At 43.3% G+C, this 23,385-nt stretch overlaps 1 protein-coding gene across 5 annotated transcripts in view; it reads left to right on the top strand.

Annotated features, from left to right (window-relative positions):
- bdh2 (3-hydroxybutyrate dehydrogenase, type 2) overlaps window positions 1-23,385 on the top strand; it is a 104,300-nt gene that overhangs the window by 51,856 nt on the left and 29,059 nt on the right. For all 5 annotated transcript variants that reach the window (XM_078202727.1, XM_078202857.1, XM_078202784.1 and 2 more), the window contains exons 4-6: window positions 13,456-13,552; window positions 17,394-17,502; window positions 19,253-19,313. In XM_078202727.1, the coding sequence (XP_078058853.1) occupies window positions 13,456-13,552; window positions 17,394-17,502; window positions 19,253-19,313 (267 nt within the window). The remainder of the gene's footprint in view (window positions 1-13,455; window positions 13,553-17,393; window positions 17,503-19,252; window positions 19,314-23,385) is intronic.

The following is a 23,385-nucleotide window of genomic DNA, read 5'->3' as shown; positions in this document are numbered from 1 at the left end:
TCCTGCATTTCTCTTATAACGGTGAAGACCACGATTCCTGCTCCTGTGCTCAGCCCTTTACTGACTGCTGCTTTGTGGCAACTGCTCTCAGCCCTGCAGGAAATGCTGGGCCTCACCCCATTCTCCACTCAGGCCTTACACTCCTGCATTCCTTCAATCCCTTCGAGCACTAATCATTCCTGTCCAGTGCACAGTGTCCTTTGCTGCAATCACCTGAATTGCAGCCTCCCAAATCCCAATCCTTATTCTTCTCTCCCCACAAGTCCCCCTCGCTGAACTCCATCCTCCTGTCTCTCTGGTCTCTGTTCACCCTGTGGGAGGATTGACACCCATTCCCCGTTACTCACTCAGATTGCACATTAGAAAAGGGTAGAGTCCTCACTTTCTGGAAGAAGGAATGGCTACAATTTTTGACGAATATCTTGATGCAATTTATGTTCCCTTTAATGATGATCATTTTGTTTGTAATATCAGGAAATGATGAAATAGGTGTACACACCTTATTAGAAAAGAATAGGTGGGCTATTAAATGGGAAAGGCAGTGAGAGGAAGTAGGTCTGTAACTGAGAACAGGCTAAAGTAAAGACTGAACATACAGAGCAGGTACATTCGCAACAGGAAACTGGGTGAACAGTTCAGTTGCCTCCCTCTATCCAAACATCACAAACCAGTGCTGCAGTCATCATGCAGGAATTTCTTTGAGCTCATACAGAAGATTGTGTATTTTGTATCCTGTAATCAGATAGATTATTTGCCGTCTTTAATTATTGAACAGGGTGGGTAAAATACCGCCGTGAGCAGTCTGACCTTGTTTGTGAGAACAGGAGGGCTTTGCAAATTTGAACTGTACATTTTTTCAGCGTGTAAGTTCCGATTCTAGGAGCTCCTTTGATGAGCAGGCTATTTTTGATTGTTTTCGGGAGTTGATCTCTGCTGGATTTTTCCCCAGGAACAGCGCCCATCTTGTTTACCAAGAGCCCAACCTAGCACATTTCAAATAGAACCATCAAGCATGGTTAATACTCCCTGCACCCAGCTTCTGTTCAAAACCAACCCTATTAACGCAATGAAGAAAAGTTGGTGAAAGCAGAGCAGTGATATCGCTGAGGAACTATGGACATTTTGCTCGCTGAAGTTGAAAAATTATTTTACTTTGCTTTGATATCAATTTTAAATGTTTAATGCTCTTGTAATTCTGTCCAGCTATTTATTGCTCTGTTTAGTCAGCTCTGCAGTAAGTATAGTTATTTCCCAAAGAGAATCCCTCTTTCCTATGTTTTGAGAGGGATGTGGAAATTAAGATTTTAAACTCTTAGACATCTTACAGACTCTTACACAAGGGGAGAAATTCCACTTGAATTTGTCTTTACCTTGGGTGTGAAATGGTCACTGGGCCTGTAGGTTTTACAAATGAGCTGTCTTGTCTAACCTAACCTGCAGCTGCACTGGTCACCAATACCCAGGCTTAGGCTGACAAGTGACAAGTAATATTTGTACCAGGCATTGGCCATCTCTAACAAGAGAGAATCTAACCATTGCCCCTTGACATCCAATGGCATTGCCATCGCTTAATCTCCCATTATCAACATCCTGGGGGTTACCATTGATCAAAAATTGAACCAGACCAACCATGTCAATACTGTGGCTACAAGAGCAGGTCAAAGGCTAGGAATCTAACGGCAAGTAACTCACCTCCTAACTCCAAAACCCTGGCGACTATCTACAAGGCACATGTCAGAAGTGGAATTGTATACTCTCCACTTGCCTGGATGGGTGCAGTTCCAATAACACTCAAGAAGCTCAACACCATCCAGGACAAAGCAGCCAGCATGATTGCTACCCCTTCCACAAACATTCAATCCTTCCACCATCGACAAACAGTGGCAGCAGTGTGTTCCATCTACAAGATGCATTACAGGAACTCAAGTAGGTTCCTTAGGCAGTCCCTTCCAAACCCATGACCACTACCATCTAAAAGGACAATGGCAGTAAATACCTGGGAACACCAGAACCTGCAAGTTCCCGTCCAAATTATTCACCATCCTGACTTGGAAATATATCACCATTTCTTTGCAATCATTGGGTTAAAAATCCTGGAACTCCTTCCCTAACAGCACTGTGAGTGTGCCTACACCTCAGGGACGGCAGAGGTTCAAGAAGCAGCTCACCACCACCTTCTCAAAGGCCACTAGGGATGGGCAATAAATACTGGCCGAGCGAACATCCCATAATGAATTTTTTAAAAGCTTTCTTATATCAGACAGGATAGTGTGCTGAAGGCTGCTGAGGAGGAAAAGGACCTGTGTGCAAAACAGTGACTGAGTACTAAAATATATTATCTCCAAAATTAAATATAAAGCAAGAAATATTATCCATATATATTCTATGTCAGGCTATATATAGAATACGGTGTCTAATTTTGGTGCCTTCATGTGATGGGGTCAGAGAAGCATCAATGTAGAGCTAATAGATTAATACCTTAAAGACATTCGGCTAACAGAATAGGTTAAATGTCCTTTACAAAAGCATAGACTTCAAAGATATTCAATTGAGATCTTATAAAATAACAAAAGGAGATAGAGTCAGTTCGAGTGGATAGTCTATTCAAGCTAGATTGATTGTTAGTGGTATTGGAGATTAAGTATAAATTATGAATGCAAAGAATTAGGATAGATGTTAAGACGTTTCAGATCATTTCATTAATCTCTGAATAAGTTGCTGCCACTTGGCAGTGAGTGCAGATGCCTCCAAATGTTCAGAACAGAGCTGGATACATTCCTGAAGGTGTCCAAGTTACCCAAATGTAAAAGTTCAATGGGTTGAGGATGGGTGTGTGAGTGAAGGAGTTGCCTAGCTGCCCTGATCTCTGGAATTTGCTTAACTACATTTTGTGGTGGAGGGGGAGGAATGGGGAGATGGAGTGAAGGAGAAAATCACAAAGATTTTTCTTCAGTTGGCCTGTAGTGTTTTTCCTGATGTTTTTGCCTGTCTGGAGGTTCTGTGCTGGGGTGGGGAATTACACTGGAGTCCCAGAATGGGACAGCCTTGATAGAACTTTTGATATGTTCATATGTTGAAAGCCTATTTTTCGAGCTATTAGCGCAATGTGGAAAATCCCAACACCAGCCTGTCATGCTGCTTTTTCTGTGTTTGTGAAAATAATGTCCCACTGATATCATTGTCACTTGTAGAAGAACCAAAATAAATCAACTTTATCCTTTCAAACAACACAACTTTAGCAGCTGCAAAACAGGTTCTTGCTACCCCTCACGTTTGTCTCTATTGAAATGCTCCATCATTCATATTGAGGGTTATTGAGATGCCTGAGTGTGGAGTTTGTGGTACTTTCAAGGTCAGGATGGAATCATATCAAATGAGGTAAGTTAGAAATAGAATCAGATTGAGTTGAATCCCCTCTGATTTATTCTGAAGAGCATTTTAATAAACACTTTGAAATAGACTTTCTTTTACTGAACTTCAAAGCATTTCCTGATCTTAGCACTGTTGGTGTTTAATTTGAGCTCTGCATTGCCTGGCTCTTGCCTTGTGAAGAGCCTTGGGCTGCCCTATAATCAGGATGCTATAAGAGTGCAACTTGTGGATATGTTTATTCATTTGTATATTTTTTGAGGGAACATTTTGATACAGCAAATGATAAAGTGCCATGAGATTAATCAATGTTTTGTAGTCAATAATTGTACTAACACTAGAGGGTACTATAGTACCATAATCACTGCATTGGAGGCGAGGTGTTATTAGAAATCCAACAGCAATGTCAGGCTGAAAAAAGGAAGTTCAGAGGCGAAAAAGAAATACAAGAAAGAGAGAAGGGGAATTCTAAAGTCTTCGAGAGGCATCAAATAGTCTTTTCTTCTAAGGCAGTCCCTCAGGTTCATAGATGACTTGTTTCCCAAAGGTTTGATAGGTTCAGTGAACATTTATAAAACACTGGCTGGGCTTCAAACCAAAGTATAGTGTCCAATTCTGGGTACCATAATTTATGAAGGATGTAAAGTTTTAGAGAAGATGCACAAAAAGTTCCAGGGATGAGGGACTTCAATTATGTAGATAGATTGGAGAAGTTGGGACTGTTTTCCTGGGAAGGTTGAGAGGAGATCTGAACAAGGTGTTCAAAGTCATGAGGGTCCGGATAGGGAGAAGCTATTCCCTTTAGTGGAACAATTAAGAACCAGGGAGCACAGATTTGCGTTGATTGGCAAAAGAATCAGAAGTGACAAGAGGAAATTTCTTTTAATAGTTAGAATCTGGAATGCTTAACCTAAAAGTGTGAAGGAGACAGATTAAATCAAGGCTTTCAAAAGTGAATTGCATAAATACCTGAAGGTAAACTAAATTACAGAGCTACAGGGAAAAGGCAGGGGAATTGGACTGGCTGAATTTCAGAGAGCTGGTACAGACATGATGGGCCAGATGGTCTCCTTCAAACCAACTATTCTATGATTACATGAGAGTAACAACAAGGAAATGCTCAATACAATTGAATATACCATCATTTCACCTTTAATACTTCGGTTTAAACAGACTAAATTGGTTGAAAATTCTCATTCTCTTTTGTGTTATCACTTTCCTCCGTTTTCCTTCCTTGCCAGTTTTTCCCTCTCTCTGCAGTGCAGGTGTTTTCTGAGGTGAGCCTGAGTGCTCCCAGCCCAGCTGCTCTTAGTTTGCAAATCCATCGCTTCAGGTGTTTCTATTTCAATCACATTCATGAGAAAACTGCTTCCTTGGGAAGCCAAAGACAAATAGTTAGCGTCCAGTTCGGGAAGCCTCCACCTTGACATTGAGCATGGCAGCCGAGATATTTGCCCTCAATTTGGAGTTATTTCAGGCTGTATCAGGAGATACAGTCAATCTGATATAACTGTCAATCTGCTGTCTCGATAAACACTAGTCCCCAGCAAGAGGGGAGGTTCAATTTTTATCAAATGCCAGGCTTTCCTATACAGGTCACAGGTCACTTACTGCACTCATTTTGCCAGAATCCCATTTCCAGTTCAAACTCCTGATTAGATAAAGCTTTGATCAACATGCTGTCCATGTTTTATTAATTATGTTGTTAAGGTTTAATGACAATTATATTGTTACAGTTTTGTACGGTTTAATGGTAATTGCATTGTTAAACAGGTGATGGGTGTTCATACACCTATAAATGGAGCTAGCTGAACCACTGGTGGGTGTACTAAGCATTTCCTTGTTGTTACACTCATGTAATCAGAGAATGGTTACAGAGAGAGGCCATTTGTCCATCAAGTCTGTACCAGCTCTCTGAAATGTTAACTGTGACCTAACTAAGTCAATAAACTCTCTCTGTAAAAGAAAGCCGCTGTGTTTTAATTTTAACAACACCAACCAGTGCGGATCCAATTAAAACTTGCAACTGGTTCATGATCCCCAATTTAGCACCTTGCAGATAAATTCTTGGTATGATCATTCATCCTGAGCCAGTCCACCACTTGGACCATAAGACATAGGAGCAGAATTAGGCCACTCGGCCCATCGCGTCCGCCATTCAATCATGGCTGGTAGGACTTGACCTCTTTACTGCTGAAAGGCAGGTGTCTGAATGGGAAGCATGGGTGGGTCTGTACCAGTGACTATTGTGGCTGACTGAAATGCCCCGAACATTGACATAACCAATGTCATGGTGCTCTTTAGCTAAATCTGCATTAATCATAACTTGTCACAACTTACAGTCGTTGCTAAAGTTAATATCTGTCAGTTAGTCTCAGCATTGATCTGAGTTTCAATATGATTTAATGGCACAGGGAACGAGTCACATTAATCTTAAATTCTGTCATTAGTTTATTGGTTCAACAGTTCATGATGTGGTATTGCAGGTATTCATGTGTGACCATCAACACTGCCACTTCCAACTCCATCTAGTTTCCCACACAAACACTGACTTGATCCATCAGTTCCTTGTCTAAGCTGGCTAATCAGCAAGGGCTGATAATCCTGGCTTCTCTTGACTCATATGAGAGCAGTTTCAAGTAACTTATTGAATCTGTGCGCTAGATCAGCTAGGCACAGTTTCAAGAACTCAGCATTTTTGTGGCAAGATAGCTGAGAGTAGAGGAATTCATGCGTATTGTGAGATACCCAATGACTTGTCCGATTTTTCACATGCAGTGTAATTGTTCGGTGATGTGAAGCCACAATGCAGACCCAGAAATTCACATTTACAAGATAAAAACAAATTACGATGGATGCTGGAATCTGAAACAAAGACAGAAAATGCTGTTAAATCTCAGCAAATTCTGGTCATCACACTACCAGAAGGACGTGGATGCTTTGGAGATGCAAAGAAGGTTTACCAGGATGTTGCCAGTTTTGAAGGATTTTAGGTATGAGGAGAGGTTGAATAAACTAGGATTGTTTTCACTGGAAAGATGGAGGCTGAGGAGCAACCTGATAGAGGTCTACAAAATTATGAGAGGCATAGACAGGGTGGATAGTCAGAGGCCTTTTGCCAGGGTGGAAGGGTTGACTACAAGAGGGCACAGGTTCAAGGTGAGAGGGGCTAAGTTTAGGGAAGACGTGTGGGGAAAGTTTTTCACACAGGGTGGTGGGTGCCTGGAACGCATTGTCAGTGATGGGTGGCGGAAGCAGGCACATTAGCAATGTTCAAGGAGTATCTTCAAGGAGGCGAACAGAGGGATATAAACCATGTATCAGTCAGTGCAGGCTTGGTGGACCGAAGAGCCTGTTCCTGTGCTGTACTGTTCCTTGTACTCTGACAGCATCTGTGCAGAGAAAACAGAGCTAACATTTCAAGGCTGGATGACCCTGCATTAGAGCCAAAGAGAACTGGGAATTGGATGCGATTTATATTTGCTGTTGAGAAAGGCATGGATGTTAGGGAACTTGGGGAAATAAATAGTGATATCTTGAGGAGTGTACATATTACAGAGAAAGAGGTGCTGGAAGTCTTAAAGCGCATCAGGATAGATAAACCCCAGGACCTGATGAGGTATATCCCAGGACATTGTGGGAGGCTAGGGAGGAAATTGCGGGTCCCCGAGCCGAGATATTTGAATCATCGATAGTCACGGGTGAGGTACCTGAAAATTGGAGGTTGGCAAATGTTGTGCCTTTGTTTAAAAAGGGCTGCAGGGATAAGCCTGGGAACTACAGGCCGGTGAGCCTCACATCTGTGGTGGGTAAATTGTTGGAAGGTATTTTGAGAGACAGGATCTACAGGCATTTAGAGACGCAAGGACTGATTAGAGACAGTCAGCATGGCTTTGTGAGTGGAAAATCATGTCTCACAAATTTGATTGAGTTTTTTGAAGGGGTAACAAAGAAGGTAGATGAGAGCAGTGCAGTTGATGTTGTCTACATGGACTTCAGCAAGGCTTTTGACAAGGTACTGCATGGTAGGTTGCTGCGTAAGGTTAAATCTTACGGGATCCAGGGTGAGGTATCTAAATGGATACAAAATTGGTTTCTTGACAGAAGCCAGAGGATGGTTGTAGAGGGTTGTTTTTCAAACTGGAGGCCTGTGACCAGCGGTGTGCCTCAGGTCAGTGTTGGGTCCACTGTTATTTGTTATTTATATTAATGATTTGAATGAGAATATAGGAGGCATGGTTAGTAAGTTTGCAGATGACACCAAGGTTGGTGGCATAGTGGACAGTGAAGAAAGTTATCTCCGATTGCAACAGGATCTTGACCAATTGGGCCAGTGGGCTGACGAGTGGGAAATAGAGTTTAATTTAGACAAATGCAAGGTAATGCATTTTGGTAGACTGAACCAGGGCACGACTTACTCAGTTAATGATAGGGCGTTGGGGAGAGTTACAGATCAAAGAGATCTAGGGGTACATGTTCATAGCTCCTTGAAAGTGGAGTATTGGGTGGACAGAGTGGTGAAGGCACTTGGCATGCTTGGTTTCATTGTTCAGAAGATTGAATACAGGAGTTGGGATGTCCTGTTGAAGTTGTACAAGACATTAGTAAGGCCACACTTGGAATACTCTGTATAAATCTGGTCACCCTATTATAGAAAGAATATTATTAAACTAGAAAGAGTGCAGAAGAGATTTACTAGAATGCTACCGGGACTTGATTATAAGGACTTTGAGTTATAAGGAGAGGCTGGATAGATTGGGACTTTTTTCTCTGGAGCGTAGAAGGCTGAGGGGTGATCTTATAGAGGTCTATAAAATAATGAGGAGCATAGATCAGCCAGATAGTCAATATCTGTTCCCAAAGGTAGGGGAGTCTAAAACTAGAGGGCATAGGCTTAAGGTGAGAGGGGAGAGACACAAAAGCGTCCAGAGGGGCAATTTTTTCACACAGAGGGTGGTGAGTGTCGGGAACAAGCTGCCAGAGGTAGTAGTAGAGGTGGGTACAATTTTGTCTTTTAAAAAGCATTTAGACAGTTACATGGGTAAGATGGGTATAGAGGGAAATGGGCCAAATGCGGACAATTGGGTTTAGCTTAGGGGTTTAAAGAAAAGGGCAGCATGGACAGGTTGGGCCAAAGGACCTGTTTCCATGCTGTACACCTCTATGACTATGTCTCTATACTGTTGTGGCGGTGGTGGTTGAGGAGGGCTGGGAAGGGAGTAGTAGTGGAGGATAGATAGAACATAGAAAGCCACAGCACAAACAGGCCCTTCGGCCCACAAGTTGCGCCGATCTCATCCCCACCTCTAGGCCTATCTATAGCCCTCAATCCCATTAAATCCCATGTACTCATCCAGAAGTCTCTTAAAAGACCCCAACGAGTTTGCCTCCACCACCACCGACGTCAGCCGATTCCACTCACCCACCACCCTCTGAGTGAAAAACTTACCCCTGACATCTCCTCTGTACCTACCCCCCAGCACCTTAAACCTGTGTCCTCTCGTAGCAACCATTTCAGCCCTTGGAAATAGCCTCTGAGAGTCTACCCTATCCAGACCTCTCAACATCTTGTAAACCTCTATCAGGTCACCTCTCATCCTTCGTCTCTCCAGGGAGAAGAGACCAAGCTCCCTCAACCTATCCTCATAAGGCATGCCCCCCAATCCAGGCAACATCCTTGTAAATCTCCTCTGCACCCTTTCAATGGCTTCAACATCTTTCCTGTAATGAGGTGACCAGAACTGCGCGCAGTACTCCAAGTGGGGTCTAACCAGATAGCCAGTGATAGGTGGAGGCTCGGGAGAGATTGACAAAGATGTCATGGACAAAACGACAAAGGGAATGTAAATAGTTGTCATGGCTGAGAAGGGTGCTGATAGAGGATCCAGGAGTTGGGATGTCCTGTTGGCAGGACAAAGGTAAGCAGAATGATAAAGGACAACTTGGAACAGGTAACAGATAGCCCTAGTGGGGTGAGGAGAAGGGAGATGGTGGTAAGGGAAAACAGATGAAAAGCAGGATAAAAACGGGATGGAAAAACGAATCAGTGGTAGAATTTACAGTTGGTCAGTCACCAGGATGGTGCAAAAAGGATTTGAGAAAACTGTGAATCAACCTATCAGGAACGGATTGATAGGCTTGGGTCTCTTCTCTCAAAATGAGAAGGCCGACGGGTGACTTAATAGAGATTTTTAAAATTATGGAAGGTTCTGATAAAGAGTAGACATAGAAAATCCACTTGCGTTGAGGAAAAACCTAAAAGACCATCGATACAAGAATCACCAAGAGATCCAGTCGGGACCAGGACTTGGGAGTCCTGGTTCAGGACTCTCTTAAGGTTAAGATGCAGGTTTAATTGGCACTTAGGAAGGCAAATTCAATGTTAGCGTTCATTTCTAGAAGGCTAGAATACAAGAGCAGGGATATACTGCTGAGGCTGTATAAAGCTCTGGTCAGACCCCATTTGGAACATTGTGAGCAATTTTGGGACCTAAGGAAGGATGTGCTGGCCTTGGAGATGGTCTAGAGGAGGTTCACAACAATGATGCAGGAATGAAGCATTTGTTATATGAGGAGCGGTTGAGGAGTCTGGGTCTATATTCGATGGGGTTCAGAAGGATGAGGGAGGATCTAATTGAAACATACAGAATACTAAGAGGCCTAGATTGAGTGGATGTGGAGAGGATGTTTCCACTAGTGGGAGAGACTAGAACTCGAGGGCACAACCTCAGAGTGAAGGGACGCTCCTTTAAAACTGAGATGAGGAGGAATTTCTTCAGCCAGAGGGTGGTGAATCTGTGGAACTCATTGCCACAGAGGGCTGTGGATGCCAAGTCATTGAGTGTCTTTAAGACAGAGATAGAAAGGATCTTGATTAATAAGGGGATTCTGGGTTACGGGGAGCAGGCTTGAGAATGGGGATGAGAACAATATCAGACATGATTGAATGGCAGAGCAGATTCAATGGGCCGAAAGGCCTAATTCTGCTCCTATATCTTACGGTCTTATGGAAATCAGAAGAAACTTCTTTATCCAGAGATTGGCAAGAATTTAGAACTCACTTCCACAGGGAGTGGCTCAGGCATTTAAGATGTGTTATATATTTAAATGGTTGCCTGGTTGCTTTAAGCTGATCACATGATTTGATGGTGATGTCATTAGGGTGTTGTACAGGCTGCTGCTTTTAGTTTCAGTTTGTACTCTGTGCAGAGAAGATCTCTTTCAATAAATCTGCTATATGTTACTTTGATTCTATGTGTGCCAACCACATCTTTTCCTTTTATTTAAAACCCACAACTCTTAACATAGGTTGGACTTTACAAAAAGAAAATTGGTGACCAGTCTTATTTTGTTTCATCAAGAAACTATCTTAAGGAGAAGAAAAAACATTGTGGGTCCTCACACTTTGAATGTTAGAAAGCAGGGGAAAAGCAGCATTAAAGATGGAAGTGCCAGTTCAGGAAGACCAAGTAAGAAAAAATCTCTCCATGTGGTTTTAAAAGAAGGGTTTTTCCTGATCGGGTGAGGGTGAGATTCCAGGCAGTACCTGGCACATTTGAAAAAAGAGATGCTTTGCTGTATGGTTGGGGCCGTTTGAGAAAAAAATACATCAAGTCAACAATCTCCAAAAACAGGAAATACGAGGAAGACAGTAAAAGAGATATATATGTATTTACACAAATACCGAGCTGTCTCAAATCGCTCGTACCTGCAAACAAAATGGTGGGTCAGTTAGGATCCATGGGCCCTTTCAATGAAGAAAAATGAATCATAGAATTCATATTCAGAGTGGCTTCAGTACTTTGTACAAAACAGGTAGCTCGTACCAACTTTCCTCAGAACAATAGGAATAAAACCTTGAATTTGCTCCAGAGCTTGGTCCATCCAGCAAAGCCTTGAACAGCATTACTCTCCAGAGCCAGTGATCATCGTGGAATGGTTTAGGTTCCCTGAAGGAATCAAGTGGAAGGTGAAAGTATTGCTCAGAATGTGGCAACCTTAAAAAGTCTGGCACAACATTGAGAGTTTGGTAAGTCATTAGAAGATACTCTTTGAGATCGTCTAGTTTGTGGTCTGCAAAATGAGGCTATCCAAAGAAGATTGCTTACTGAACATGCTTTGACTGTAAAGGCAGCAGTAGAAGTCACCATGCTGATGGAACTGGCTGCTAAAGAGGCTTCACAATTTGGCAGTGGACTGAAGAACCAAAAATCGGAAACTGCCTCTAAGAAGTCAAAACAAAATGGGCCATTCACAAGTGAATGCTGGAGCAAGGATAGTCAATGCAAGAATGATGGCAAAATGGGTCACTTTGCAAAAGCTTGCTGGGCTAGACCAGCTTCTGCTGAGAAGAGTAATTAGACAGAGAATCTTCAAGAAAAACAAGTTCCATTCTACAAAAAGAATTATGATGAGGATGAAGCAGAGAATGTCTAGAAATATGATAAAGCGCTCCAATTGAATGCCTTATTTATACAGGGTGAATCACATAGATTCTGGGTGATTCCAAAGTGAAGTGGACAACCTATTAGGATAGATATTCATACTGGTGCTGCTGTATTTTTTATTCCTGAGACTACACACCAACAAAAGCTGAAGCATCCTCCTTTAAAACCACCTGTGATTTTAAGGACACACTCAGAAGAGGTTGTGCTGATAAAAGGTTACATCACAGTCAATGTAGAGTTGAGTGGACACACGGCAGAGATGCCTCTCCATGTGGTCCATGGTAATTTTCAGCTTTATTTGGGAGATCATAATTGGAGAAGATAAATCTTTAACTGGAGTGCTGTCAACAGACTGGTTGATGTCAAAACAGACCTACAGCACCTTCTGCATGAATACCAGAGTGTATTCAAAGAAACACTTGGCTCAATGAAGGGAGTTCAAGTGAAACTCAAGATAAACCCAGTAGTCAACCAAAAAGTCTCAAAGTAAGAGCGGTGCCATATGCAATTCATCCCATTTGATGGTGATGTAATTAGTGTATTGCACAGGCTGCTGCGTTTAGTTTGTTCGTACTCTGTGAAAAGAACATTTCTTTCAATAAACCAGTTATGTGTTATGGGAGAGGGGAGTGTGCAGCGGGACCTGGGTGTCCTTGTATACCAGTCGCTGAAGGTAAGCATGCAGGTGCAGCAGGCGGTAAAGAAGGCAAATGGCATGTTGGCCTTCATTGCGAGAGGTTTCGAGTACAGGAGCAGGGATGTATTGTTGCAATTATATAGGGTCTTGGTGAGGCCACACCTAGAGTTTTGTGTGCAGTTTTAGTCTCCTTTTCTGCGGAAGGATGTTCTTGTTCTCGAGGGAATGCAGTGAAGGTTTACCAGGCTGATTCCGGGGATGGGGGGACTGATGTACGAGGAAAGATTGAATAGGTCAGGATTGTTTTTGCTGGAATCCAGACGAATGAGGGATCTCATAGAAGCTTATAAAATTCTAACAGGACTAGACAAGGTAGATGCAGGGAGGATGTTCCCGATGGTGGGGAGTCCAGAACCAGGGGTCACGGTCTGAGGATTCAGGGTAGACGATTTAGGACAGAGGTGAGGAGACATTTCTTCACCCAAAGAGTGGTGAGCCTGTGGAATTCATTACCATAGGAAGTAGTTGATGCTAAAGCATTGAATGGGTTCAAGAGGCGGCTGGACATAGCACTTGGGGCGAATGGGATCAAAGGTTATGGGGAGAAAGCAGGAATAGGCTATTGAGTTGGATGATCAGCCATGATTGTAATGAATGGTGGAGCAGGCTCGAAGGGCCAGATGGCGGCCTCCTGCTCTTATCTTCTATGTTTCTATGCTACTTTGAATCTACATGTGCAAACTACATCTTTTATTTTTATTTAAAACCCACAACCCCTCATAGTTCAGACATTACAAGGCAAAGCTAGAGAAGCACACGAGAGAGAATTTCTGCTGATCAAGTGTGATGAGAAACAGCTGGAGCAGACTTGAGTGGACCATAAACTCCAGCATGGATTGGTTGGACTGATGTAATTCCGTATGTGAATTGTGTGTTTGCGAATCCTATTCCTCCACAATAAAATAACCTGAATTTCTGTTCAATGTTTTTGCTCCCTAACAGGTATCAAAACTAAAGTACTAGATGTGACTCAGAAAGAACAAGTCGAAAAGCTGGCCAAGGAAATTGAGAAAATTGACGTCCTGTTCAACTGTGCTGGGTAATAAAGATATTAAATTGAAATATATTGTGGGGTAAAGCTTCCATTGACCAAATAATGGCTGCTTGCCTTTATGTTATCATTTATTGAGAGCTTATGTCACTTTTAGAGACTGTTTGAACCCACTTTCAAAGTGGGTTTCTGTAACATAATACAGTAAGTTATTAACAGGCTCTTGAGGAAAAATTGAAAATTGCGTCAGTGGAACTTTACAAATGAGATCCATGATCATAAGTGCCACAGATAGCATGAAATAATTGAGTGCTTGCTCTTTGAAAGTAGGATGTAATTTGCTGAAAGTGTACTTTTATTTGAAGATATTAAATCTTCAAACAGGTAGGCCGATATTGCAATGCCATTTGTGTAAATACTGATGATATTTAAATCACAACTATCTGTCAAGGAGTAGAGCTAGGATTTTTTTTGAGGTGAATGCATTCACATCAAAGGTTGCTTGTTCGTTTACATCGTCCAGTGTCTCGCATTATATTGTGCTGGAACCAGTGTTGTTCATTATCTGAATGTTCTTTATCATCCGTTGGCAGTTCCTTTCTCCCTGGTCTTTCAGAAAAGTTTTGACATGCATGCTGTTCTTTGCTGCTGGAAATCAGCCATCATAGTTCCAGTTGCTAACAAGTTGCAACCCTCTGTCTGATTAATAAACAGTTGCTCTTACATTGGATAAAAGCGAATTACTGCGGATGCTGGAATCAAAATAGAAAATGCTGGAAAGTCTCAGCAGGTCTGGCAGCATCTGTAAGTCCTGATGTGGAGATGCGGCGTTGGACTGGGGTAAACACAGTAAGAAGTTCAACAACACCAGGTTAAAGTCCAACAGGTTTATTTGGTAGCAAAAGCCACACCAAAGCCACAAAAGCCACACGTGTGGCTTTTGCTACCAATTAAACCTGTTGGACTTTAACCTGGTGTTGTTAAACTTCTTACAGCATCCGTAAGGACAAAGGGTCATCGGGACTCGAAACGTCGGCTCTTTTCTCTCCTTACAGATGCTGCCAGACCTGCTGAGATTTTCCAACATTTTCTCTTTTGGATGCTCTTACGTTGATAGCCATGAAGTATTTCGAGCACATTAGCCAGTAACTTCCAAGTTCCGGGATGTTGTAACTGGGGGGCACCCCAAAGATGCACTGGGAATGGAGTGGCAATACAATACTGGTTACCACTCCATGAAAGTTATGGGCCATTATGTCGAAGAGTCTTTTAGATCCTCGTATTGATCAGTTAGAATTGCACCTCATAATTCAGTAGTTGATGCTGGTCTGACCTTGGTCCATCTGGTTCACAGGCATTTAGAGAGGCAAGGACTGAATAGGGACAGTCAGCATGACTTTGTGAGTGGAAAATCATGTCTCACAAATTTGATTGAGATTTTTGAAGGGGTAACCAAGAAGGTAGATGAGGGCAGTGCAAATGATGTTATCTACATGAACTTTAGCAAAGCTTTTGACAAGGTACCGCATGGTAGGTTTTTGCATAAGGTTAAATCTTACAGGATCCAGGTTGAAGTAGCCAATTGAGTACAAAATTGGCTTGATGACAGAAGGCAGAGGGTGGTTGTAGAGGGTTTTTTCAAACTGGAGGCCTGTGACCAGTGGTATGACTCAGAGATCGTGCTGGGGGTCCTATGTTACTTGTCATTTATATTAATGATTTGGATGAGAATGTATGGGCATGGTTAGTAAGTTTGGGCCAGTGAGCTGATGAATATCAGATGGAGTTTAATTTAGATAAATGCGGGTTATGCATTTTGTAGATTGAACCAGGGCAGGACTTACTCAGTGAACGATCGGGCATTGGGGAGAGTTATAGAACAAATAGATCTAGGGGTACATGTTCATAGCTCCTTGAAAGTGGAGTCACAGGTGGACAGGGTGGTGAAGGAGGCATTTGGCATGCCTGGTTTCATTGGTCAGAATATTGAATACTGGAGTTGGGACGTCTTGTTAACGTTTTACAAGACACTGGTAAGGCCACACTTGGAATACTGTGTACAGTTCTGGTCACCCTATTATAGAAAGGATATCATTAAACTAGAAAGAGTGCAGAAAAGATTTACTAGGATGTTACCGGGACTTGATGGTTTGAGTTATAAAGAGAGGCTGAATAGACTGGGACTTTTTTCCCTGGAGCTTAGGAGGCTTAGGGGTGATCGTATAGAGGTCTATAAAATACTGAGGGGCATAGATCAGCTAGGTAATCAACACCTTTTCCCAAAGGTAGAGGACTCTAAAACAAGACAGCATAGATTTAAGGTGAGGGGGAGAGATACAAAAGGGTCCAGAGGGGCAATTTTTTCACACAGAGAGTGGTAAGTGTCTGCAACAAGCTGCCAGAGGCAGTAGTAGAGGCGGGTACAATTTTGTCTTTTAAAAAGCATTTAGACAGTTACATGGGTAAGATTGGTACAGAGGGAGATGGGCTAAACGTGGGCAATTGGGACTAGCTTAGGGGTTAAAAAAAGGGGTGGCATGGACAAGTTGTGCCAAAGGGCCTGTTTCCATGCTGTAAAACCTCTGTGACTCTGTGGATCCAACAGCACACGGATAGATTAGGCAACTATGCTCATGCTGCCTTGGTTGATTTCTTTTCATCATTTAATATCCTGCAACCATTAAGGGAGTTGATTGTCTACAAAGTTGAGAATATCAAAGGGACTTGGTGTGAAGAGCAGGCATTTGAGGTGAATAGGAAATTTGCATTAGGAGATAATGAAGGTTTGTTGTGTGCAGGTGTTAATGTTCAAAGCAAGTAAAAAGAGGTTTTACAACTGGGAAAAGATCATAAATAAATAAGGCAAATTAATTAAATTTTATGTTGCCCAAAAGTGGTGGCCATAAGGAGAACATAAAAGGTTTATTTTCTGGAAAAATAAATTTCAAAGAAAGACAAAGGTCAGCTGGAGTTCCTGCAGCATCTGGGTAAATTCAGCATGTCCAGCACAAATGAGACAGCAATTGGTGAGTTTTGCACTGGTTCTGAAGGGGAGGGGGTCTAAACACGCTACCAAGCCCGGCTTCACAGAGACCGGGACCATTTTTAAAGGGCGCCCCAATCTCAAAGTGAAATTGAAGACCCCCCCCATTCATTTCACCTCCCTCATGCCCCTTTCATGTCCTGCCCCTTCATGAACCCCCATTAGTGGGGTACATACATGGGGTTACGAGGATAGGGCATGAGTAAGATGGTTTGTCGGTGCAGACTCAACGGGCTGAATAGCCTCCTTCTGCACTGTAGGGATTCTATGTCAGGTACCATTTAATGTCTTCAGCTTGCTCAGCTTAGAGAATTAAAGGGGAATGGACACTGCTGTCGCGCTTTGTTCTTATTGAACATTATAGTTGTGCAGGGCCTAACTGCTCATTTTACAAGGACTTGTTAATGAAGGTGGGCAATTTGAAGTCATGTTTTCCCCCTTATCTGTTAACTGTGTAGATCAAAAACGAGGGAATAGATATGGTATGGTATGGCTGAAGGAAGAACAGAGTTTTCAGAGCTGGTTGCTGAATATGAATGCGCCTGAAACCTCCTCAGTGAGATGGAAGCTGCTTTGTTTAGACTGGCAATTGCAGAATATCAAAAGGCAAGGAAAAACCATAAGAAAGAGGCTGTATAATCAAAATGCCCTTGAGTTCATGCCATGTAAGAGTTTTAACAACAGCGCATTCATGCCATGTTACAGAGGAATGCACTGAGTGCACTCTTCACTTGTTTCTTGCTGCATCTGCTTATTTTTTGTTATTTATTTTTGTTGATTGGGTATTTTGTTACCATATAGATCACCTAAAAACTATTTTGCATTCTGTGATATCTTTTGCTCTAGTTTCGTCCATCATGGCACAATTCTGGAATGTGAAGATAAAGACTGGGACTTTACCATGAACGTTAATGTTCGCAGCATGTATTTGATGATCAGAACCTTCTTACCTAAGGTAAGCCCCTTGGGAACCGGGTGAATGGCAGACCTTTCTATTCCAGCATTGGCAACATGTAACAATATCATTCAATTGTTTGAATAAATTAATATAAAGATGCTGCCTATCAGGGTCCTTCACTGAGAAGACAAAGAAATTTCTACCTTAGTAAGAATAACCTGTTGGGGAAATAAGCAATAATGTGGCAGCAGTAACAACGTGAGAAATCTATGTATGAAGAAAGGGTGTCATGCAACATAGGATTGTATAGTCACTACACCTCAGAAATCAATCATTCAGCCTGACCAGTCTGCATTGCTGTATATTCTGCACACAAGCCGGGTATATGACACGTCAAGTAAGTCATGAATTTTCTTGGACTAGCACGGTGGTTAGCACTGCTGCCTCACAGCGCCAGGGACCCGGGTTTAATTCCGTCCTTGGGTGACTGTCTGTGTGGAGTCTGCACGTTCTCCCTGTGTCTGCGTGGGTTTCCCCCAGGTGCTCTGGTTTCCTCCCACAGTCCAAGATGTGCAGACTGGTGGATTGTCCATGCTAAATTGCCTCTTAGTGTCCCAAGATTTGTAAATTAGGGGGATTAGCGGGGTAAATACATGGGATTACGGGGATAGTGCCTGGATAAGATGCTCTATCCAAGATTCGGTGAAGACACAATGGGCCAAATGGCCTCCTTCTGCACTGTATGGATTCTATGATTCTCCACCACCTTAACTGCACCACGCAAGAGGGGCTGTGCTCATAAATGTGGTTATAATGAGACCATAAGAGTTAATGTCTTTTAGTAGGGTTCAAAATACAAAGGGGGCAGTAAGTGAATTTACCACCAAAAACCCCCACAAATCCTGGAAAATTCAATCATGAGGGCAATTAGTGAGGGAAAAGTCGTCCTTGTATGTGAAAGTGCGAGGCGATCCTCCTCCAATCACAGGCTGTTTCTCTAGTTCGCCTACGGCAACAAGCATGGGAGATTGGAAGACCAGTGGAAGAGTGAGTGATGGTGTGTCAGCCTGAGCACAGAAGTGGCGGCAACTCCAACCCATCACTCTGCCAGCCACTGGGATTTTTATGCTACAAGCTGTGCCAACAATGAGGGTCACGCTAAGGACATGGGTCCTGACATATTCAACAGTTGCCAAAAGAGAAAATGCTGGAAAATCTCAGCAGGTCTGGCAGCATCTGTAAGGAGAGAAAAGAGCTGACGTTTCGAGTCCAGATGATTCTTTGTCAGAGCTTTGACAGATGTCATCTGGACTCTTTTCTGCTCTTTTCTTCCTTACAGATGCTGCCAGACCTGCTGAAATTTTCCAGCATTTTCCCTTTTGGTTAGGGATGGTCAATATTGTGTGATGCTCACATTCCCATGAAGAAAAAAGGCCAAAGTTCTGATTAATTCTTCCATTGAGTGAGACTGTCTTGTTTCAGCAAATGTTGTCTTTTCCTTCTTTAATGATCATTTGCTTTTTGCGTTTCAGTTATTGGTGTATTTTTAAACTTGTCATAGTTTAGCATGTTCCTGATGACAGTTGAAGATATTTTATTCAAATAAATTTACAATTTGTTATCAAGAAAGGCTTTAGGTAAAAAAAAATGTCAGTGTTCTTGGAATTTCTTCTTAGTCTATGTAACAGCTGAGATTGAGATTGGAATGTTGTCTGGAGATGAACTTTGTCAGTTAAATCTGTACCAATTACTATCTGAACAAGCATGCTGATCCTGTTTCTTTGATTGGTTTTCTTTTTAAATGCAGATGCTTGCTCAGAAGTCTGGCAATATCATCAATATGTCCTCTGTGGCATCAAGCATCAAAGGTGAATGATTTAGCACTGTCACCGCACCACTTACACGCTGACAAAACTGATCAGAATGCAGGACAGATTGCCTTTCTGATTCACTCTCATTCCATGTTTTCTACAAATGCATCGTTTCCAGTGTACGCAATCTGATTCAGCTGCTCATTCCCCAATAAAACTGGAGCCACTGATCATTGAACTTTCTGCTGCCCTTATAGTGTAGTGGGAGACTTCAATTTCCCTGGTATAGACTGGAAATCGCGTAGGGCTGGGAGTCTGAATGGGGAGGCATTTGTAAAATGCGTACAGGAAGGTTCTTTGGAACAATATGTAGATAGCCCGACAAGAGAGGGGGCTATACTGGACCTGGTACTGGGGAATGAGCCCGGTCAGGTCTTCAAAGTTTCGGTAGGGGAACATGTGGCAAATAGTGACCACAATTCTGTTAGCTTTAGGATAGTGATGGAAAAGGATGAGTGGTCTCCCAGGGGTAAGGTGTTGGATTGGGGGAAGGCTAACTTTAATGGGATTAGGCAGAAATTGGCAGCTGTTGATTGGGAGAGGCTGTTTGAGGGTAAATCCACATCTGGCATGTGGGGGTCTTTTAAGGAACAGTTGTTAGGGCTGCAGGATAGGCATGTGCCTGTAAAAAAGAAGGATAGGAAGGGTAGGATTCGAGAACCATGGATAACCAGGGAAATTGAGGGATTGGCCAAAAAGAAAAGAGTGGCGTACGTTAGGTCCAGGCAGCTAAAAACGGAGGGAGCTCTGGAGGAATACAAAGAAAGTAGGAAAGAACTCAAACGAGGAATTGGAAGGGAAAAAAAGGGTCACGAAATGTCCTTGGCAGACAGGATTAAGGAGAATCCCAAGGCATTTCATTCATACGTTAGGAACAAAAGGGTTGTCAGGGAAAAAATCGGACCTCTCAGGGACAAAAGTGGAGAATTATGCTTAGAGCCCAAAGAAGTAGGGGAGATCCTAAATGAATACTTTGCGTCGGTATTCACAAAGGAGAGGGATGTGTTGACTGGGAGTGTCTCGGAGGGGAGTGTTGACCCGTTAGAGAAAATCTCCATTACAAGGGAGGAAGTGTAAAGGAGCTGGAGGGGGAGGTAGAGGAACTCCGCATAATTCGGGAGGCGGAGGTGGAAGTTGATAGGAGTTATAGAGAAATAGTAACTCCTAGAAATGAGGCTTGGGTCAATGCCAGGAGGAGGGGTAAGAAGCAATCGGGAAGACAATCCCCTGGGGCGGTTCCCCTCCATAATAGGTTTTCGGTGCTGGAGGCTACAGTTGAGGAGGAATCAACTGAGCATAGAGAGCAGATCTCTGGGGGTGAGCCGAGTGAGAAAGCTCAGGTGGTTAGGGGCTGTAAAAGACTGGGCCTTGTGATTGGGGACTCCACAATTAAGGGGACAGATAGGAGGGTCGGAACTAAAGGTAGGGACTCAGGGTTGGTGTGTTGCCTACCAGGGGCTGGGGTCCGGGATGTGTCTGACAGGGTATTCAGGACTCTTAGGGGGGAGGGAGATAAACCACAAGTTATTGTACATGTGGGGACACACGACATAGGGAGGATAGGGGAAGGGGATATTAGGCAGGGATTTATGGAGTTGGGGTGGAAACTAAAGGCCAAGACTGACAGAGTGGTTATCTCTGGACTCTTGCCTGTACCACGGGATAGTTTAGAGAGGAATAGGGAGAGGGAAGGTTTGAATTCATGGCTGAGGGGATGGTGCAGGAGGGAGGGGTTCAGGTACTTAAGCAATTGGGGCTCGTACTGGGGAAGGTGTGACCTCTATGAGAAGGATGGTCTACACCTTAATCAGAAGGGGACCAATATCCTGGGGGGTAAATTTGCTAAGGCCATGCAGGGAGGTTTAAACTGATTCGGGGGGGGGGGAGGGATCCTGAGTAGTGGGGCTGAAAGTGAGGGATGCATGGATGGGGACTGCAATGCACGGCATTGCAGAGGTGGGGTGGAGCAGGGTTTGAAATGTGTATACTTCAATGCCAGGAGTATTCGCAATAAAGTGGGTGAACTTGCAGCGTGGATCAGTACCTGGGACTTCGATGTTGTGGCTATTTCAGAGACATGGATAGAGCAGGGGCAGGAATGGATGCTGCAGGTCCCGGGGTTCAAATGTTTTAGTCGAAGTAGGGAAGGAGGTAGAAGAGGGGGAGGGGTAGCATTATTGGTCAGAGATTGTATCACAGTGTCAGAGAGGAGGTTTGATGAGGACTTATCTGTTGAGGTAGTATGGGCGGAGATTAGAAATAGGAGAGGAGAGGTCACCCTGTTGGGAGTCTTTTATAGACCTCCTAAAAGTTCTAGAGAGGTTGAGGAAAGGATTGCGGAGTCAATCCTGCTTAGGAGTGAAAGTAATAGGGCAATTGTTATGGGGGATTTTAACTTGACTAATATTGACTGGAATTGTTATAGCTCTAGCTCGTTAGAGGGGTCAGTTTTTGTTCAAAGCGTGCAGGAAGGTTTTTTGACTCAGTATGTAGACAGGCCAACTAGAGGTGAGGCTATATTGGATCTGGTGCTGGGAAATGAGCCAGACCAGGTGCTAGACTTGGAAGTTGGTGTGCATTTTGGTGATAGTGACCACAATTCGGTTACGTTCACCTTAGTGATGGAAAGGGATAGGCATGAACCTCGGGCCAGTGGTTTTAGCTGGGGGAAGGGTAATTATGAGGCTATTAGGAGAGAATTAGGAAACATAGGTTGGACTAGGAGATTACAGGGACTGGGAACGTCCGACATGTGGAGTTTTTTCAAGGAGCAGCTACTGCGAGTCTGTGATAGGTATGTCCCTGTCAGGCAAGGAGGAATTGGTAGGGCTAGGGAACCGTGGTGCACCAAAAAAGTTTCTTTGTTGGTTAAAAAGAAAAAGGAGGCTTATGTTCGGATGAGACGTGAGCACTCGGGTAGTGCACTAGAAAGCTTTAGATTGGCTAAGAGGGAGTTGAAGAGCGAGCTTAGAAGGGCTAAAAGGGGACATGAGAAGACTTTGGCGGATAGGGTTAAAGTGAATCCTAAGGCGTTCTATAGGTATGTCAAGAACAGAAGGTTGGTTAGGGCAAGTTTAGGGCCAGTTATAGATGGCAGAGGGAAGTTATGTTTGTAACCGGAGGAGATTGGTGAAGCATTGAACCAATATTTCTCTTCGGTGTTCACGCAAGGGGACATGAATATAGCTGAGGAGGACACTGGGTTGCAAGGGAGTAGAATAGACAGTATTACAGTTGATAAGGAGGATGTGCAGGATATTCTGGAGGGTCTGAAAATAGATAAATCCCCTGGTCCGGATGGGATTTATCCAAGGATTCTCTGGGAGGCAAGAGAAGTGATTGCAGAGCCTCTGGCTCTGATCTTCAGGTCGTCGTTGGCCTCTGGTATAGTACCAGAAGATTGGAGGTTAGCGAATGTTGTCCCATTGTTTAAGAAGGGGAACAGAGACTTCCCCGGGAATTATAGACCGGTGAGTCTCACTTCTGTTGTCGGCAAGATGTTGGAAAAAATTATAAGGGATAGGATTTATAGTTATTTGGAGAGTAATGAATTGATAGGTGATAGTCAGCATGGTTTTGTGGCAGGTAGGTCGTGCCTTACTAACCTTATTGAGTTTTTTGAGAAAGTGACCAAGGAGGTGGATGGGGGCAAGGCAGTGGACGTGGTATATATGGATTTTAGTAAGGCGTTTGATAAGGTTCACCATGGTAGGCTTCTGCAGAAAATGCAGATGTATGGGATTGGGGGTGATCTAGGAAATTGGATCAGGAATTGGCTAGCGGATAGGAAACAGAGGGTGGTGGTTGATAGTAAATATTCATCATGGAGTGCGGTTACAAGTGGTGTACCTCAGGGATCTGTTTTGGGGCCACTGCTGTTTGTAATATTTATTAATGATCTGGATGAGGGTATAGTTGGGTGGATTAGCAAATTTGCTGATGACACCAAAGTCGGTGGTGTGGTAGACAGTGAGGAAGGGTGTCGTAGTTTGCAGGAAGACTTAGACAGGTTGCAAAGTTGGGCCGAGAGGTGGCGGATGGAGTTTAATGCGGAGAAGTGTGAGGTAAT

Source organism: Mustelus asterias, chromosome 1, assembly GCF_964213995.1.
Source record: "Mustelus asterias chromosome 1, sMusAst1.hap1.1, whole genome shotgun sequence".
NCBI classification, from domain to species: Eukaryota; Metazoa; Chordata; class Chondrichthyes; order Carcharhiniformes; family Triakidae; genus Mustelus; species Mustelus asterias.
Note: the sequence above shows the minus strand (reverse complement) of the source record. Positions and strands in the feature narration are given on the sequence as shown.